This window comes from Triticum urartu, chromosome 4A (assembly GCF_056163025.1).
Source record: "Triticum urartu cultivar PI428250 chromosome 4A, HENAU_Tu73, whole genome shotgun sequence".
In the NCBI taxonomy this organism is placed as follows: domain Eukaryota; kingdom Viridiplantae; phylum Streptophyta; class Magnoliopsida; order Poales; family Poaceae; genus Triticum; species Triticum urartu.
Window position 1 is genome coordinate 429,933,327 of NC_141876.1, and position 20,251 is coordinate 429,953,577.

Sequence of the window (20,251 nt, forward strand, 5' to 3'; positions counted from 1 at the left end):
TAGATCAAGTTTTGGTTTTGCCGGAGTTTATTTGCATTTTATTCGGATAGGGAAAAATGCGTGTTTTCGAAAATTGCATTTTAGGTCCGGAGAAAAGTTCATTTTGTTCGGCTCATTTTTAGGAGTCAGGGAAAATTTACTTTAGAATTTTTGGAGTACGTCTAGTTTTCTTTTCTTTTGTTTTCTGCGCGCAGAACCGTTTAAAAAAAAGGAGCCAGGCCAGCCGAGCCAAGGCCCAGGCCAGCCGCCGCCCCAGCTCCCTGTGCGCTAGCGCCAGGAGCCTCGCTCGCCGAGTCCCAGCAGGACTCCAGGAGCCGGCCGCCCCTCCCTTGCCCCTTGGCCAAGTCTTTAGCCCCCCCCCCTCTTTCCTTTGTTCCGTTTTCCTTTTTTTTCTTCTAGGACTCTTTTTCCTAATCTATTTCTTGTCCCCTACCCCAAGTCTCCTCTCCCCTCACCAATATAAATACCCCCATAGACCCCCCCTCTCCTCACACCAAAAAACCCAAACCCCCTCTCCTCCCCAAGCCGCGCCCCACCCCGCGCCCCTCACCCGCCCCGCGCCCCTCACCCGCCGCCGCCGCCCCTATAGCGCCGCCGCCGCCCTAGCATGCCGCCGTCGCCACCGTTCGCCCCGCCTCGCCGGAGGTAGCCTCGCGCCTCTCTTTTTCTTCCCCGCGGTTCGGTTCTTTTAAAAGAAACCGTTCTGGTTTTCTTTTCCGGCTCCGATTCTTTGTTTCGGTTTCTTTTCCGAAAACCCTAGATCGGTTTTCGTTCTTCTTTCAACGAACGTGATCACCGCTTATTCCCGGTTAACGACGCCCGTTCGTTTAACCGTTCGTCTCTTTCTTTTCGTAGGATTTATTCCGCGATCGCGATCTCAGATCCGATCTTCGTTCTAGTTTATCTTCTCGCCCGTTTATCGGAATCAGGTGATTCAAGCGCCTGGAGTTTCGTCTCGAAACCGCCGTTCCGTATAATCAACTTGAACAAGTTTTTGCCCCGGTAAAATTTGACCTAGTTTCAACTTGCTAGAACCGAGTTGTTTTCTTCCGCCGTTTGTTTTTCGTCGTTTGTTCGGTTCGTTCTTTCTTTGCAACCGGAGTTCTTAAGTTGAACTTCTGGTTCGTTCTCTCGTTCGAGTTTTACCTGTGCATTAGATGAGTACTTATTGTGTGGTTACTATTTCTTGCTTACGATAGATTGACCGGAGTGTGACGAGTAGATCTATCAAGAGATTTTGATTGCGAATCATCTTCATCAACATTGCAGGCAAGTTCACACTTTGATCATACCTTTTCTACAACCCATGTTTTATTGCATTAGATCAATCCTCACACATTGCATGATTAGGACCTAATTAAACTGTGGGATGGGAAGTAGATGAGGTAGTACCTATTGCCCTGTTATATCAAACCCTTGGGAGTTACTTCTACGTTTGCTTACTATGCCATGCTATGTTAGTAGACGTGGATTGGGTGAGTGATATCCATGACAGATGTGAGTTGATAATTTTAATGCTTTATCTAAGGAGGCAACTTAAACACACATCTGGGTGGATTGAGGCACCTGGGGTTTCCAGGACTTGCCTGTTTTCTTGGACCGCCACCCAGGCTCAAAGGGATCATAAGATCTTTCATGCTAGAAACTTCTGTGTGCAGCCACAAGCCATTATGGGCTCTGGCATAGTTGACTAAGTTGTGCGAACTCTTACGGGGTGGACTAGCAGATGTAGGGGTTGTAGGTGGTACGGTCTACCCCACATGTAAGGTGCTAGCGCTTCTAAAAGACTGTGTCTCGGTCATCCGTCTTCTCAAACACCATGTAGTGCGAGAAACCAAATGGAGGCGATTGAGTCTTGTGGGGAAAAGTGCGCAAACCTCTGCAGAGTGTACAAACTAATCATGATTAGCCGTGTCCCCGGTTATGGACAACTTGAGTATCTAGTACTTGAATATCCTGTTGATCTCATCACGTTACTTCTAATTAATGTTGTTTGGTTTTAATTACTTAATTGGGATTGAGGATGCTGTCAACCATTCTCAATGTTCAACAACCACCATGATAGTTAATTAAAATTTATTCCTTTGCAGTAGGGAAAAATTGGCTTTACGCAAAAACCTTATAACCATAGAGATTTTCCACTAGCCAAATATACATGTAGTGATAGCCTTTATTCATCATTCTCTATGGTGTGAATTTGCCAGTACATTCAATGTACTGACCCTCTGTGGCTGCAACGTCTCATGTTGCAGGATTATCTTACGACGAGTAAGTGATACGTTAGGGTTACGATTTCTACACTCAACTTTGCCGTTGGTGTTGATGGGAATCCACAACCTTGTTGCTTCCGCTATTTGGATTGAGGTAATCGTATTTACGTTACTTTATACATGTGATTTACCTCTGTTATAAATCCTTCGAGTACTGTGTGTGTCAGCATACCGATCCAGGGATGACACGTAAGCACAGAGACTTGACCCATTCGGGTCGGGTCGCTACAAGAGTTAATGATGATAGTGCAACTTATTTGTGGCACTACCATTTAGGTCATATTGGTGTAAAGCGCATGAATAAACTCCATGCAGATGGGCTTTTGGAATCACTTGATGCTTGCGAACCATGCCTCATGGGCAAGATGACTAAGACTCCGAACTCCGGAACAGTGGAGCGAGCCACTGACTTATTGGAAATAATACATACTGATGTATGGGGTGAAGGAAATATGCCCTAGAGGCAATAATAAAGTTATTATTTATTTCCTCATATCATGATAAATGTTTATTATTCATGCTAGAATTGTATTAACCGGAAACATAATACATGTGTGAATACATAGACAAATGGATTGTCACTAGTATGCCTCTACTTGACTAGCTCGTTGAATCAATGATGGTTATGTTTCCTAACCATAGACATGAGTTGTCATTTGATTAACGGGATCACATCATTAGAGAATGATGTGGTTGACTTGACCCATTTTGTTAGCTTAGCACTTAATCATTTTAGTTTACTGCTATTGCTTTCTTCATGACTTATACATGTTCCTATGACTATGAGATTATGCAACTCCTAATTACCAGAGGAGCACTTTGTGTGCTACCAAACGTCACAACGTAACTGGGTGATTATAAAGATGCTCTACAGGTGTCTCCGATGGTACTTGTTGAGTTGGCACTCCGACTGTCGGAGAGGTATCTCTGGGCCCTCTCGGTAATGCACATCACTATAAGCCTTGCAAGCAATGCAACTAATGAGCTAGTTGCAGGATGATGCATTACAGAACGAGTAAAGAGACTTGCCGGTAACGATATTGAGCTAGGTATTGAGATACCGACGATCGAATCTCGGGCAAGTAACATACTGATGACAAAGGGAACAACGTATGTTGTTATGCGGTTTGACCGATAAAGATCTTCGTAGAATATGTAGTAACCAATATGAGCATCCAGGTTCTGCTATTGGTTATTGATTGGAGACGTGTCTCGGTCATGTCTACATAGTTCTCGAACCCGTAGGGTCCGCATGCTTAAAGTTCTATGACGATCGGTATTATGAGTTTATATGTTTTGATGTACTGAATGTAGTTCGGAGTCCCAGATATGATCACAGACATGACGAGGAGTCCCGAAATGGTCGAGACATAAAGATTGATATATTGGAAGCCTACATTTGGACATCGGAGGAGTTCCGGGTGAAATCGGGATTTTACCGGAGTGCCGGAGGGGTTACCGGAACCCCCCGGGGGTTAATGGGCCTTGTTGGGCCCTTGTGGAGAGAGAGAGAGGGGCCGGCCAGGGCAGACCGCATACCCCCTCCCCCTCTGGCCCGAATTGGACTAGGAAGGGGGGGGGGGCGGCGCCCCCCTTTCCTTCTCCTTCTCCCCCTTCCTTTCCCCCTCCTACTAGGAGTAGGAAAGAGGGGAGTCCTACTCCTACTAGGAGGAGGACTCCTCCTCCTGGCGCGCCCTACAGGGCCGGCCGGCCTCCCCCCTTTCTCCTTTATATACGGGGGCAGGGGCACCCTAGGACACACAAGTTGATCATTGATCTCTCCCAGCCGTGTGCGGTGCCCCCTCCACCATAATCCACCTCGGTCATACTGTAGTGGTGCTTAGGTGAAGCCCTGCGACGATAGCTTCATCAATATCGTCACCACGCCGTCGTGCTGATGAAACTCTCCTTCGAGCTCTACTGGATCGTGAGTTCGCGGGACATCACTGAGCGGAACGTGTGCTGAACGCGAAGGTGTCATACATTCGGTACTGAGGATCGGTCGATCGTGAAGATGTACGACTACATCAACCGCGTTGTCATAACACTTCCGCTTAACGGTCTATGAGGGTACATGGACGACACTCTCCCCTCTCGTTGCTATGCATCACCATGATCTTGCGTGTGCGTAGGATTTTTTTGAAATTACTACGTTCCCCAACATGCGATCCGATGAGTGTTGAAGCTTGCGGCGGATATCGTTATTTTCTAACCTTCACAGATGATTTGAGCAGATATAGGTATATCTACTTAATGAAACACAGGTTTTAAACATTTGAAAAGTTCAAAGAATTTGATAGTGAAGTGGAAAATAATCATAACAAGAAAATAAAGTTTCTACGATGTGATCGCAGAGGCGAATATTTGAGTTACGAGTTTGGTCTTCATTTAAAATAATGTGGAATAGTTTCGCAACTCACGCCAGCTGGAACACCACAACGTAATGGTGTGTCCGAACGCTGTAACCTTACTTTATTAGATATGGGGCGATCTATGATGTCTCTTACCGATTTACACCTATAGTTTTGGGGTTATGCATTAGAGACAACTGCATTCACATTAAATATGGCACCGTCTAAATCTGTTGAGACGACACCGTATGAACTGTGGTTTGGCAAGAAACATAAGCTCTCGTTTCGTAAATATAAGCGTTGCAATGCTTATGTGAAAAAGCTTCAGCCTGAGAAGCTCGAACCTAAATCGGAGAAGTGCGTCTTCATAGGATACCCAAAAGAAACTGTTGGGTACATCTTCTATCACAGATCTGAAGGCAATATATTTGTTGCTAAGAATGGATCCTTTCTAGAGAAGGAGTTTCTCTCGAAAGAAGTGAATGGGAAGTGCTACCTCTTGAGCACTGCATTGGTTTTCCCTTGAAGAGGAAAGGGTGATGCAGCAAAGTAGCGTAAGTCTTTCCCTCAGTTTTTGAGAACCAAGGTATCAATCCAGTAGGAGGCCACACACAAGTCCCTCGTACCTACACAAACAAATAAGAACCTCGCAACCAACGCGATAAAGGGGTTGTCAAGCCCTTCATGGTCACTTACGAGAGTGAGATCTGATAGAGATGATAAGATAATATTTTTGGTATTTTTATGATAAAGATTGAAAGTAAAGATTGCAAAATAAAATAGATTGGAAACTTATATGATAGAAGATAGACCCGGGGGCCATAGGTTTCACTAGTGGCTTCTCTCAAGATAGCATAAGTATTACGGTGGGTGAACAAATTACTGTCGAACAATTGATAGAAAAGTGAATAATTATGAGAATATCTAGGCATGATCATGTATATAGGCATCACGTCCATGACAAGTAGACCGACTCCTGCCTGCATCTACTACTATTACTCCACACATCAACCGCTATCCAGCATGCATCTAGAGTATTAAGTTCAAAAGAACAGAGTAATGCATTAGGTACGATGACATGATGTAGAGGGATAAACTCAGGCAATATGATGTAAACCCCATCTTTTTATCCTCGATGGCAACAATACAATACGTGTCGTTTCCCTTTCTGTCACTGGAAGCGAGCACCGCAAGATTGGACCCAAAGCTAAGCACTTCTCCCATTTCAAGAAATATCAATCTAGTAGGCCAAACCAAACTGATAATTCGAAGAGACTTGCAAAGATAACCAATCATACATAAAAGATTTCATAAAAGAATCAAATATTGTTCATAGATAGACTTGATCATAAACCCACAATTCATCGGATCTCGACAAACACACCGCAAAAAGAGTTACATCAAGTAGATCTCCAAGAAGATCGAGGATAACTTTGTATTGAGATCCAAAGAGAGAGAAGAAGCCATCTAGCTAATAACTATGGACCCGAAGGTCTGAAGTAAACTACTCACACATCACCGGAGAGGCTATGGAGTTGATGTAGAGGCCCTCCGTGATCGATGCCCCCTCTGGTGGAGCTCCGTAAAAGGCCCCAAGATGGGATCTCTTGGGTACAGAAGGTTGTGGTGGTGGAAATAGGGTTTCGTGGTGCTCTTGGTTGTTTTTAGGGTATATGAGTATATATAGGAGGAAGAAGTATGTTGGTTGAGCCACGATGGGCCCACGATGGGGAAGGCGTGCCCTTGCCTCGTGAACTCCTCGTTTGTTTCTTGACGTCCACTCCAAGTCCTTTGGATCACGTTTGTTCCAAAAATAACTCTCCCGAAGGTTTCATTCCGTTTGGATTCCGTTTGATATTCCTTTTCTGCGAAACACTGTAATAGAAAAAAAACAACAATTTGCACTGGGCCTTGGGTTAGTAGGTTAGTCCCAAAAATAATATAAAAGTGTAAAATAAAGCCCATTAACATCCAAAACAGATAATATAATAGCATGGAACAACCAAAAATTCTAGATACGTTGGAGATGTATCAAGCATCCCCGAGCTTAATTCATGCTCGTCCTCGAGTAGGTAAATGATGAAAATAGAATTTTTGATGTGGAATGCTACCTAGCATAATTCTCAATGTAATTCTCTTTATTGTGGCATGAATATTCAGATCCGAAAGGTTCAAGACAAAAGTTTAATGTTGACATAAAAATAATAATGCTTCAAGCATACTAACTAAGCAATTATGTCTTCTCAAAATAACATGGCCAAAGAAAGTTATCCCTACAAAATCATATAGTCCGGCTTTGCTCTATCTTCACCACACAAAGTGTTTAAATCATGCACAACCCCGATGACAAGCCAAGCAATTGTTTCATACTTTTGATGTTCTCAAACTTTTTCAATCTTCACGCAATACATGAGCGTGAGCCATGGACATAGCACTATATGTGGAATGGAATGGTGGTTGTGGAGAAGAAAAAAAAGGAGAAGATAGTCTCACACCAACTAGGCGTATCAATGGGCTATGAGATGCCCATCAATAGATATCAATGTGAGTGAATAGGGATTGCCATGCAACGGATGCACTAGAGCTATAAGTGTATGAAAGCTCAAAAAGAAACTAAGTGGGTGTGCATCCAACTTGCTCGCTCACGAAGACCTGGCGCATTTGAGGAAGCCCATCATTGGAATATACAAGCCAAGTTCTATAATGTAAAATTCCCACTAGTATATGAAAGTGATAACATATGAGACTCTCTATCATGAAGATCATGGTGCTACTTTGAAGCACAAGTGTGGAAAAAGGATAGTAACATTGTCCCTTCTCTCTTTTTCTCTCATTTTTTATTTGGGCCTTCTTTTTTATGGCCTCTTTTTTTCGTCCGGAGTCTCATCCCGACTTGTGGGGGAATCATAGTCTCCATCATCCTTTCCTCACTTGGGACAATGCTCTAATAATGATGATCATCACACTTTATTTACTTACAACTCAAGAATTACAACTCGATACTTAGAACAAAATATGACTCTATGTGAATGCCTCCGGCAGTGTACCGGGATTGCGATGAATCAGGAGTGACATGTATGAAAAATTAGGCATGGTGGCTTTGCCACAAATACGATGTCAACTACATGATCATGCAAGGCAATATGACAATGATGATGTGTGTCATAATAAATGGAACGGTGGAAACTTATATGGTGGGTTTGTGGTACCGGCGAAAGTATATGGTGGGTTTATGGTGGGTTTATGGTACCGGCGAAATAGGTAGGTATGATGGCTGTTTTGAGGAAGGTATATGGTGGGTTTATGGTACCGGCGAAAGTTGCGCGGTACTAGAGAGGCTAGCAATGGTGGAAGGATGAGAGTGCGTATAATCCATGGACTCAACATTAGTCATAAAGAACTCATATACTTATTGAAAAAATTTATTAGTTATCGAAACAAAGTACTACACGCATGATCCTAGGGGGATACATTGGTAGGAAAAGACCATCGCTCGTCCCCGACCGCCACTCATAAGGAAGACAATCAATAAATAAATCATGCTCCGACTTCATCACATAACGGTTCACCATACGTGCATGCTACAGGAATCACAAACTTTAGAACAAGTATTTATAAAATTCAAAACTACTCAACTAGCATACTCTAATATCAGCATCTCCATATCTCAAAACAATCATCAAGTATCAAACTTCTCATAGTATTCAATGCACTTTTTATGATAGTTTTTATTATACCGATCTTGGATGCCTATCATATTAGGACTAAATTCACAACCAAAGAAAATTACCATGCTGTTTTAAAGGAATCTCAAAATAATATAAGTGAAGCATGAGAGATCAATAATTTCTATAAAATAAAACCACTGCCGTGCTCTAAAAGATATAAGCGAAGCACTAGAGCAAAATTATCTAGCTCAAAAGATATAAGTGAAGCACATAGAGTATTCTAATAAATTCCGATTCATGTGTGGCTCTCCCGAAAGGTGTGTACAGCAAGGATTATTGTGGTAAACTAAAAATCAAAGACTCAAATCATACAAGACGCTCCAAGCAAAACACATACCCTGTGGTGAATAAAAATATAGCTCCAAGTGAAGTTACCGATGGACGAAGATGAAAGAGGGGATGCCTTCCGGGGCATCCCCAAGCTTAGGCTTTTGGTTTTCCTTGGATTTTACCTTGGCGTTCCTTGGGCATCCCCAAGCTTAGGCTCTTTCCACTCCTTGTTCCATAATCCATCAAATCTTTACCCAAAACTTGAAACTTCACAACACAAAACTTAAGCAGAAAATCTCATGAGCTCCGTTAGTAAAAGAAAACAAAGCACCACTTAAGGTACTGTAATGAACTCATTATTTATTTATATTGGTGTTAAATCTACTGTATTCCAACTTTTCTATGGTTCATACACTCAAACACTAGCCATAGATTCATCAAAATAAGCAAACAACACACGAAAAACAGAATCTGTCAAAAACAGAACAGTCTGTAGTAATATGTAGGTTTCGAATACTTCTGGAACCCCAAAAATTCTAAAATAAATTTCTGTAAGTGAGGAATTTATCTATTAATCATCTTCAAAAAGAATTAACTAAATATTACTCCCAGTAAAAAATGGCAGCATATCTCGTGAGCTCTAAAGTTTCTGTTTTTTACAGCAAGATCGCAAAGACTTTCCCCAAGTCTTCCCAAAGGTTCTACTTGGCACAAACACTAATTAAAAGCATAAAACCACATCTAAAAAGAGGCTAGATGAATTATTTATTACTAAACAGAATCAAAAATCAATAAACAAAAATAAAATTGGGTTGCCTCCCAACAAGCGCTATCGTTTAACGTCCCTAGCTAGGCATAAAAGCAAGGATAGATCTAGGTATTGTCATCTTTGGTATGCAATCCATAAGTGGCCCTCATAATAGATTCATAAGTTAATTTAATTTTATTTCTAGGAAAGTGTTCCATGCCCTTCCTTAACGGAAATTGGAATATAATATTCCCTTCTTTCATGTCAACAATTGCACCAATCGTTCTAAGGAAAGGTCTACCAAGAATAATAGAACATGAAGGATTGCAATTAATATCAAGAACAATGAAATCTACGGGCACATAATTCCTATTTGCAATGATAAGAACATCATTAACTCTTCCCATAGGTTTCTTAATGGTGGAATCCTCAAGATGCAAGTTTAAAGAACAATCATCAAATTCACGGAAACCTAGCAAATCACACAAAGTTTTAGGAATCGTGGAAACACTAGCACCCAAGTCACATAAAGCATAGAATTCATGATATTTAATTTTAATTTTAATAGTAGGTTCCCACTCATCATGAAGTTTTCTAGGGATAGAAACTTCCAATTCAAGCTTTTCTTCATAAGATTGCATTAAAGCACCAACGATATGTTTAGTAAAAGTTTTATTTTGACTATAAGCATGCGGAGAATTTAGCACGGATTGCAACAAGGAAATAAAATCTATTAAAGAACAATTATCATAATTAAATTCCTTGAAATCCAAGATAGTGGGTTCATTGCTATTTAAAGTTTTGACCTCTCCCATCCCACTTTTATCAATTTTTGCATCAAGATCTAAAAACTCCGAATCATTGGGACGCCTTCTAACTAAAGTTGACTCATCTCCAGTCCCATCATTATCAAGATTCATATTGCAAAACAAAGATTTAATAGGGGACACATCAATAACTTTTAGATCTTCATCATTATTATCATGGAAACTAGAAGAACACGCTTTCACAAAGCAATCTTTTTTAGCACGCATCCTAGCGGTTCTTTCTTTGCACTCATCAATGGAAATTCTCATAGATTTGAGAGACTCATTGATATCATGATTAGGTGGAATAGATCTAAGTTTCAAAGAATCAACATCAAGAGAAATTCTATCCACGTTCCTAGCCAACTCATCAATCTTAGACAATTTTTCTTCAATCAAAGCATTGAAACTCTTTTGAGAACTAATAAATTATTTAATATTAGATTAAAAATCAGAGGGCATCTTATTATAATTTCCGTAAGAATTTATGTAGGAATTACCATAATTATTAGAGGAATTACTAGGAAATGGCCTAGGATTAAAGTTACCTCTAAATGCGTTATTACCAAAATTGTTCCTACCAACAAAATTCACATCCATAGATTCATTATTATTCTCAATCAAAGTAGACAAAGACATATCATTAGGATCAGAAGAAACACTCTTATTAGCAAACAATTTCATAAGCTCATCCATCTTTCCACTCAAAACATTGATTTCTTCTATAGCATGCACCTTTTTATTAGTAGATCTTTCAGTATGCCATTGAGAATAATTAACCATAATATTATCTAGGAGTTTAGTAGCTTCTCCTAAAGTGATTTCCCAAAAAGTGCCTCCCCCTGCCGAATCTAAAAGATTTATAGAAGCAAAGTTCAATCCGGCATAAAAATTTTGTATAATCATCCAAAGATTCAAACCATGTGTAGGGTAATTACGTATCATTAATTTCATCCTCTCTCAAGCTTGTGCAACATGTTCATGATCAAGTTGCTTAAAATTCATAATATCGTTTCTAAGAGTGATGATCTTAGCGGGAGGAATATACTTAGAGATAAAAGCATCTTTGCACTTATTACATGAATCGATACTATTTTTTAGGCAAAGACGAAAACCAAGTTTTAGCACGACCTCTAAGGGAAAACGGGAATAGCTTCAGTTTAACAATATCATTATCCACGTATTTCTTCTTTTGCATATCACACAAATCAACAAAGTTGTTTAGATGGGTAGCGGCATCTTCACTAGGAAGGCCGGAAAATGGATCTTTCATGACAAGATTTAGCAAAGCAGCATTAATTTCACAAGACTCAGCATCGGTAAGAGGAGAAATCGGAGTGCTAATAAAATCATTATTGTTGGTATTGAAAAAATCACACAATTTAGTATAATCTTGAGCCATCGTGACAAGCAAGCGATCCAACACACAAGCAAACAAGAAACTAGCAAAAAGAGACAAACTAGAAAAGAGAAGGGGAATGAAAAAAGGGCGAATAAAACGACAAGAGTGAAGTGAGGGAGACGAAAACGAGAGGCAAATGGCAAATAATGTAACGCGAGGGATAAGAGTTTGTGATGGGTACTTGGTATGTCTTGACTTGTGCGTAGACTCCCCGGCAATGGCACCAGAAATCCTTCTTGCTACCTCTTGAGCAATGCGTTGGTTTTCCCTTGAAGAGGAAAGGGTGATGCAGCAAAGTAGCGTAAGTATTTCCCTCAGTTTTTGAGAACTAAGGTATCAATCCAGTAGGAGGCCACACGCAAGTCCCTCGTACCTACACAAACAAATAAGAACCTCGCAACCAACGCGATAAAGGGGTTGTCAAGCCCTTCGCGGTCACTTACGAGAGTGAGATCTGATAGAGATGATAAGATAATATTTTTGGTATTTTTATGATAAAGATTGAAAGTAAAGATTGCAAAATAAAATAGATTGGAAACTTATATGATAAAAGATAGACCCGGGGGCCATAGGTTTCACTAGTGGTTTCTCTCAAGATAGCATAAGTATTACGGTGGGTGAACAAATTACTGTCGAGCAATTGATAGAAAAGCGAATAATTATGAGAATATCTAGGCATGATCATGTATATAGGCATCACATCCGTGAAAAGTAGACCGACTCCTGCCTGCATCTACTACTATTACTCCACACATCGACTGCTATCCAGCATGCATCTAGAGTATTAAGTTCATAAGAACAGAGTAATGCATTAGGTAAGATGACATGATGTAGAGGGATAAACTCAAGCAATATTATGTAAACCCCATCCTTTTATCCTCATTGGCAACAATACAATACGTGTCGTTTCCCTTTCTGTCACTGGGATCGAGCACCGCAAGATTGAACCCAAAGCTAAGCACTTCTCCCATTGCAAGAAAGATCAATCTAGTAGGCCAAACCAAACTGATAATTCGAAGAGACTTGCAAAGATAACCAACCATACATAAAAGATTTCAGAGAAGAATCAAATATTGTTCATAGATAGACTTGATCATAAACCCACAATTCATCGGATCTTGACAAACACACTGCAAAAAGAGTTACATCAAATAGATCTCCAAGAAGATCGCGGGGAACTTTGTATTGAGATCCAAAGAGAGAGAAGAAGCCATCTAGCTAATAACTATGGACCCGAAGGTCTGAAGAAAACTACTCACACATCACCGGAGAGGCCATGGAGTTGATGTAGAGGCCCTCCGTGATCGATTCCCCCTCTAGCGGAGCTTCAAAAAAAGGCCCCAAGATGGGATCTCTTGGGTACAGAAGGTTGCGGCGGTGGAAATAGGGTTTCGTGGTGCTCCTGGTTGTTTTCAGGGTATATGAGTATATGTAGGAGGAAGAAGTAGGTCGGTCGAGCCACGAGGGGCCCACGAGGGGGGAGTGCGCGCCCAGGGGGTAGGTGCTCCCCCCTACCTCGTGGACTCCTTGTTTGTTTCTTGACGTCACTCCAAGTCCTATGGATCACGTTTGTTCCGAAAATAACTCTCCCGAAGGTTTCATTCCGGTTGGATTCCGTTTGATATTCCTTTTCTGCGAAACACTGAAATAGGAAAAAAACAGCAATTTGCCCTGGGCCTTGGGTTAGTAGGTTAGTCCCAAAAATAATATAAAAGTGTAAACTAAAGCCCATTAACATCCAAAACATATAATATAATAGCATGGAACAATCAAAAATTATAGATACGTTGGAGACGTATCAAGAGGAAAGTAGAACTTGATGAGGTAGTTATACCTTCTCTCGAATTGGAAAGTAGTTCATCACGGAAATCAGTTCCAGTGATGCCTACACCAATTAGTGAGGAAGTTAATGATGATGATCATGAAACTTCAGATCAAGTTACTACCGAACCTCGTAGGTCAACCAGAGTACGTTCTGCACTGGAGTGGTACGGTAATCCTGTTCTGGAAGTCATGTTACTAGACCATGACGAACCTAGGAACTATGAGGAAGCGATGATGAGCCCAGATTCCACGAAATGGCTTGAGGCCATGAAATCCGAGATGGGATCCATGTATGAAAACAAAGTATGGACTTTGGTTGACTTTTCCTATGATCGGCAAGCCATAGAGAATAAATTGATCTTCAAGAAGAAGACTGACGCTGATGGTAATGTTATTGTCTACAAAGCTCGACTTGTTGCGAAAGGTTTTTGACAAGTTCAAGGAGTTGACTACGATGAGACCTTCTCACCCGTAGCGATGCTTAAGTCTGTCTGAACCATATTAGCAATTGCCGCATTTTATGATTATGAAATTTGGCAAATGGATGTTAAAACTGCATTCCTTAATGGATTTCTTAAAGAAGATTTGTATATGATGCAACCAGAAGGTTTTGTCGATCCTAAATGTGCTAACAAAGTGTGCGAGCTCTAGCAATCCATTTATGGACTGGTGCAAGCCTCTCGGAGTTGGAATATATGCTTGATAGTGTGATCAAAGCATATGGTTTTATACAGACTTTTAGCGAAGCCTGTATTTACAAGAAAGTGAGTGGGAGCTCTGTAGCGTTTCTAATATTATATGTAGATGACATATTGTTGATTGGAAATGATATATAATTTCTGGATAGCATAAAAGGATATTTGAATAAGAATTTTTCAATGAAAGACCTCGGTGAAGCTCCTTATATATTGGGCATCAAGATCTATAGAGATAGATCAAGACGCTTAATTGGACTTCCACAAAGCACAAACCTTGATAAAGTTTTGAAGAATTTCAAAATGGATCAGTCAAAGAAAGGGTTCTTAACCGTGTTACAAGGTGTGAAGTTGAGTCAGACTCAATGCCCGACCATTGCAGAAGATAGAGAGAAAATGAAAGTCATTCCCTATACCTCAGCCATAGGTTCTATCATGTATGCAATGTTGTTTACTAGACCTGATGTGTGCCTTGCTATAAGTTTAGCAGGGAGGTACCAAAGTAATCCAGGAGTGGTGGATCACTGGGCAGTGGTCAAGAACATCCTGAAATACCTGAAAAGGACTAAGGATATGTTTCTTGTTTATGGAGGTGACAACGAGCTTGTCGTAAATGGTTACGTCGTTGCTAGCTTTGACACTGATCCGGATGACTCTAAGTCAACCGGATACGTATTTATATTGATGGTGGAGCTGTCAGTTGGTGCATTTCCAAGCAGAGCGTCGTGGCGGGATCTACGTGTGAAACGGAGTACATAGCTGCTTCGGAAGCAGCCAATGAAGGAGTCTGGATGAAGGAGTTCATATCCAATCTAGGTGTTATACCTAGTGCATCGGGTCCAATGAAAATCTTTGTGACAATACTGGAGCAATTGCCTTAGCGAAGGAATCCAGATTTCACAAGAGAACCAAACACATCAAGAGACCATTCAACTCCATCCATGATCAAGTCAAAGTGGGAGATATAGAGATTTGCAAATTACATACAGATCTGAATGTTGCAGACCCGTTGACTAAGCCTCTTCCACGAGCGAAACATGATTAGCACCAAGACTCCATGGATGTTAGAATGATTACAATGTAATCTAGATTATTGACTCTAGTGCAAGTAGGAGACTGAAGGAAATATGCCCTGGAGGCAATAATAAAGTTGTTATTTATATTTCCTTATATCATGATAAATGTTTATTATTCATGCTAGAATTGTATTAAACCGGAAACTTGATACATGTGTGAATACATAGACAATACAAAGTGTCCCTAGTATGCCTCTACTTGACTAGCTCGTTAATCAAAGATGGTTAAGTTTCCTAACCATATACATGTGTTGTTATTTGATGAACGGTATCACATCATTAGGAGAATGATGTGTTGGACAAGACCCACCCGTTAGCTTAGCATAATGATCGTTAAGTTTTATTGCTATTGTTTTCTTCATGACTTATACATATTCCTTTGACTATGACACTATGCAACTCCCGAATACCGGAGGAACACCATGTGTGCTATCAAATGTCACAATGTAACTGGGTGATTATAAATATGTTCTCTTAGCCGTGTGCAGTGCCCTCCTCCACAGTTTACTCCTCCGGTCATATTGTCGTAGTGCTTAGGCGAAGCCTTGCATGGATCACATCACCATCACCGTCACCACGCCGTCGTGCGGACGAAACTCTCCCTCGACACTTTTCTGGATCAAGAGTTTGAGGGACGTCATCGAGCTGAACGTGTGCTGAACTCGAAGGTGCCATACATTTGGAATTGATCGGTTGGATCGCGAAGACGTTCGACTACATCAACCGCGTTAAGTTAACGCTTCCGCTTTCGGTTTACGAGGGTACGTGGACACACTCTCCCCCTCTCGTTGCTATGCATCTCCTAGATATATCTTGTGTGATTGTAGAATTTTTTTTGAAATTGCATGCTATGTTCCCCAACAACTCGGGCCCTAGTGACAAACATTAAGCATAACAAAGTCATAGCAACATCAATCTCAGAACATATTGGATACTGGTGACCAATCCCTAACAAATTGACTCGATTGCATGATAAATCTCATCCAACTCCATCACCGTCCAGCAGACTGATTGCTTGTATATGTGTTGGTGATTCCCCGAAGAGGAGGGGATGATGCAGCACAACAATTGTAAGTATGTCCCTCAGTTATGAAACCAAGGTTATCAATTCAGTAGGAGAACCAAGCAACACTATGTAAACAACACATGCACACAAACAGCAAATACTTGCAACCCAACACGTAAGAAGGGTTATCAATCCCTCCTTGGTATTGAGATAGATTAAATTGTATGAGATTTGATAAATAGAACTAACTAAAACACAAAATAAATAAATTAATAAATAAAAAGTGCAGCAAGTTATTTTTGGGATTTTGAAATAATAGACCTGAAAACAATATGATAGAAAATAGACTCGGGGGCTGTAGATTTCACTAGTGCATAGTGCAATGAGTGGTAGTTTTAAGAATTTAGCCAAGTAGCACAGTAGCACATTAGGTCTTTTAGATTTTTTCTTTTCCATTTTCTGTTTTGTACTTCTTTCCCTGTGTTGCATTTTTATCACTAGCAAATGATTTTTGTTGAACTTAAAATTTAGTACATAAATACTAGGCAGTGATTGGAGCTAGCACAGCAAGTGCCAATTTATTTTGAATTGTTCAAATATTTATTTAAATTGAAATGACACAATTTAATGCCGTTGGCACTATTTTAAATGGGTTAAGGGCATTTAAGTATTTCTAATGATGTTGGGTTCAACATGACAAATGATCAGGGGAATTTATGGAATAATGCGAACATTTTAGTTTTACTGTTTGAATACATATTAATTTTGACTTCAAATTAAATTTGAAATGGCTTTGAATTTTCATCAAGTGGTAACTTGGCTTAGAAAAAGGCGATGACACAGCGTCATTAACATGAGGTTACTATAGCATGATTATTGAGGCGTCACATTGAGCACATCGATGACGGCACAGAGGCGAGAGAGGTGGAGAGGGGCACGAGCTTGAGTGAGTGAGCTGGTCGAGAGAGTGAGTTGAGTGAGCTGGCGGCTAGCCCTGTTTCCCTGTAGGGAAGCATGTTCCGACCGCGCTGGTCAGGCAGCCGTTAGGCGCCGCGCTGGTGCACGCGTGCTTTGGCACGTCAAATTCTGTTCAAAAAACGGTTCACTGTTTTTTGCCACAGCCATTTTTTCATACGGTGCATAGTGCAATGTTTCATTAAGTGGTAGTTTTCTGCTAATCACGTCGCTATTGTGGGATTCTGTGTATTTTACTTTTTTGGGGATTGTTTGTGTACATCATTATGAATAAAACATGAAAAATACTATCCGATATAGGAAATTACCAATCCACACTTGGCCAAATTCCGAGCGGACCGTACTAACCGTTGGATCAACTATATACAACCCATTATTTTGTGTAGTACTCCAAAAAAAAATCTCTTTACTGAAAGCTCGGCAGATGGAGTGGATGAAACCAGGTGACAAACAAACCACCATCGCCGTCGTGCATGGTGAAGTCGACGGAGGCAAATTAAAGCCTCCCGGCTGGTCCGTGAATAGCGATGCATGCCGTCTGCCCGGCGTCGCGGTGCCCGCGGTGACGACAAGCCAGGAGACGCGAAGTCTGCCGGTCCGCATCACGCTCACGCATCCACGCATCGACGTCTAGTCACGCTCGAGTGTCGCTGCTTTGTTTAAGGTGTAGAAGCACTTCGCGATCAGCAACTCAGCATCGGTTGCGTCGGCGTCCGTATCAGCCGTATCAGATGGCAGCGACCACCGGGCGTTAATTTGTTCGTTTGTGTGCAACAAACAATCGGTATTTTTGAGAATGCAGTGGTGTTTGTGAATCTGAACAAAGAGGAGTGTCGGTATTTTAAAAAAAAAATTATTATCAAAAGGAGTGTCAGTTGATCTGCTATTGGACGATGGCAAAATTTGACCGAGCCTTCAAAAGATCCAGGTACTAACTACTGAAGAATGATGCACTAGCGAAGGCGATTAAGAAATGATATCTCACTGGCTTTCCATAGATAGATATTTTGCGAGATCTGCTAGATACACATCTCAGTTATATTCCAGGTGCAACAACACAACTTCACAAACTTGACTTATTTATTCAAATATTGTACTATAGAGCAACACATCACACTCTTGTGTACGTACTACACGTACAAGTTCACACAAGAAACTCACGTAGTTCCAAAACAAAAGTAGTGCAAGTCAACAGTCACACCAACGCCATAGCTCACGTCATCACACTACTAGCACCACACGAACACGCATCACAGTACACACAATATGATAATACGCTCCCGAGTCAGAGCCACGGGAGACTCCCTGCATCGTCCATGATATCATCGAGCTGCTCCGGCTGGAACATCATCTGAATCTCCGGCGGCAAGGGCAGGGGCGGCGCCGGTGGCGTCTGCAGGCCGCCGTACAGCTGCGTGAGGTGGACGGGGATTTCCTGCACGTCCATCGGAACGCCGGTGATCTGACCGAGCATGCGGAGCTGGGAGTTTTGCTGCTGGAGAAGGCTGTAGAGGCAACGAGCGTCTGCGAAGAGCACACGGTTCTGCTGCTCGACCAGGCTGCATTGCTGCTGCACGAGGGCGGTGGTGACACGCATGGCGTTGTTGTCGATCTCGAGCTGGGCCGCGCGCACGACCAGATTCTCCTCGCGCTGCTGCCTCTTTATGCGAGACCTCTGCGCTGAGAGGCGGTTTGAGGTCTTCCGTTTGCGCTGCCGCTCCTCCTCGGTGACCGCGCCGCCATGGCGTGGTGGCGCCGACGACGCCGCAGCCGGCGGAATCATCTCCATTTGTTGTAGAGTATCACGCAGAAACACACCAGAGTACGTAATTCCCGCTCCTAGAAGTGTACCAGTGTACCAGGAGCGGTGGAGAACGTAGTACTTACTTGCAAGCCGGAGGAAGAAGAAGGTACGGAAACGAGAACGTAGAAGGAAACACACTACTACCACTACTATACTTTGGATGGGGAGAGGGGGGCGGATCAGGAGATCACGTAGAGGAAGTGGAGGAGGACGATGGAGAGCGAGTGCAGGCAGCAGATGTGGATGAGGCTAGGAGGCGGCTGCGGCGGCGTCGACATGGACGGCGCGGGCAGCACTTCCGCCGGAGCTCGAGGGGTGCGAATGGCCTGGTTGATGTTTCTTCTGGGAACGATGGTGTATATATGGTCGCGATGGAGGGGAGCCCCTTCGCCGGTGCGCATACGTAGGCCGCCGGCCAAATTCGCTAGTGCTGTGTGCGTACCAACCAACTCGTAAAAATGTATGGAGACGTCGCTTTTGTTGTTGCGATGTTGGGCTTGCCTCATTGGCGGAGCTGTCAGTGCCGCAGCATGCATGCATTGAATTTTCCAATGGTGCCAACGAAGTACGTACGAAACTTCGATGACCGGACGAATATGAAGGTTCTACTTACAGTATCCCCCCTGTGATCATTTTTCTAAATGATCTCTATATTTTATTTTGCGGGGGATCGTTAAAATACTTGGTTCATTCGAGGTGTCGATTGTCTGACCAAAAGGGCACCTCTGTATTTACTTCTTTATGGTGCATCAGGGAGTAGTACAGCATGTTGACACGGCGCACAATTTCAGTTTTCTTTTTCTTTTTGCACCGAGATGTCTCCATCGGCGACTTGGCCAATGGAGGTATGGTATGCCAACGAAAATTCACACGAGCATCTGGGAAGCAGCGCAAAGCCAATATCAAACTAAAGCCGTTGCAGACAGTTTATGCTTGAATTCATCGGTTACCACAACACTCTTCTCAAGAAATAAGCGATTCGTCAGATCAACCAATGCATCTACAGCACATACTACTAGGTAGGGAGGAGAGGAGGTCTGAATATTCGACGGCAAAGATGCAAAGACACACAGCCAGCTCTCCTAGTGTTCCCGGCCGGGGGAAAACCACATTCCATGGCCATATTCAGACGTCCTGGTCGCTGGCGTCACGAGATAACATTAACAACGATGCCCCCAGCTCTAGTTTTTTACCCCAGCCAAGGGCGATCGATGCAAGCAAGCAATAGTACATGTCGTTTTCGTTGGTAGCTAGGCTGGTAACTAGTATAGTTGGGTTTGCTTCTGCCCGAAGAGA

The 20,251-nt window shown here is 42.1% G+C and overlaps 1 protein-coding gene across 1 annotated transcript; it reads right to left on the minus strand.

Moving 5' to 3' along the window:
- Positions 1-18,213: 18,213 nt before the first annotated feature.
- LOC125553910 (uncharacterized) lies at positions 18,214-19,305 on the minus strand. The gene has a single exon (XM_048717559.2). It carries the CDS (start codon positions 18,938-18,940, stop codon positions 18,437-18,439), a length of 504 nt encoding a protein of 167 aa, XP_048573516.1. The 5' UTR covers positions 18,941-19,305; the 3' UTR covers positions 18,214-18,436.
- Positions 19,306-20,251: the final 946 nt, after the last annotated feature.

Coding starts and splice junctions, on each gene's coding strand:
- LOC125553910 (XM_048717559.2), bottom strand. CDS start 18,940: ATGGAGATGATTCCGCCGGCTGCGGCGTCGTCGGCGCCACCACGCCAT.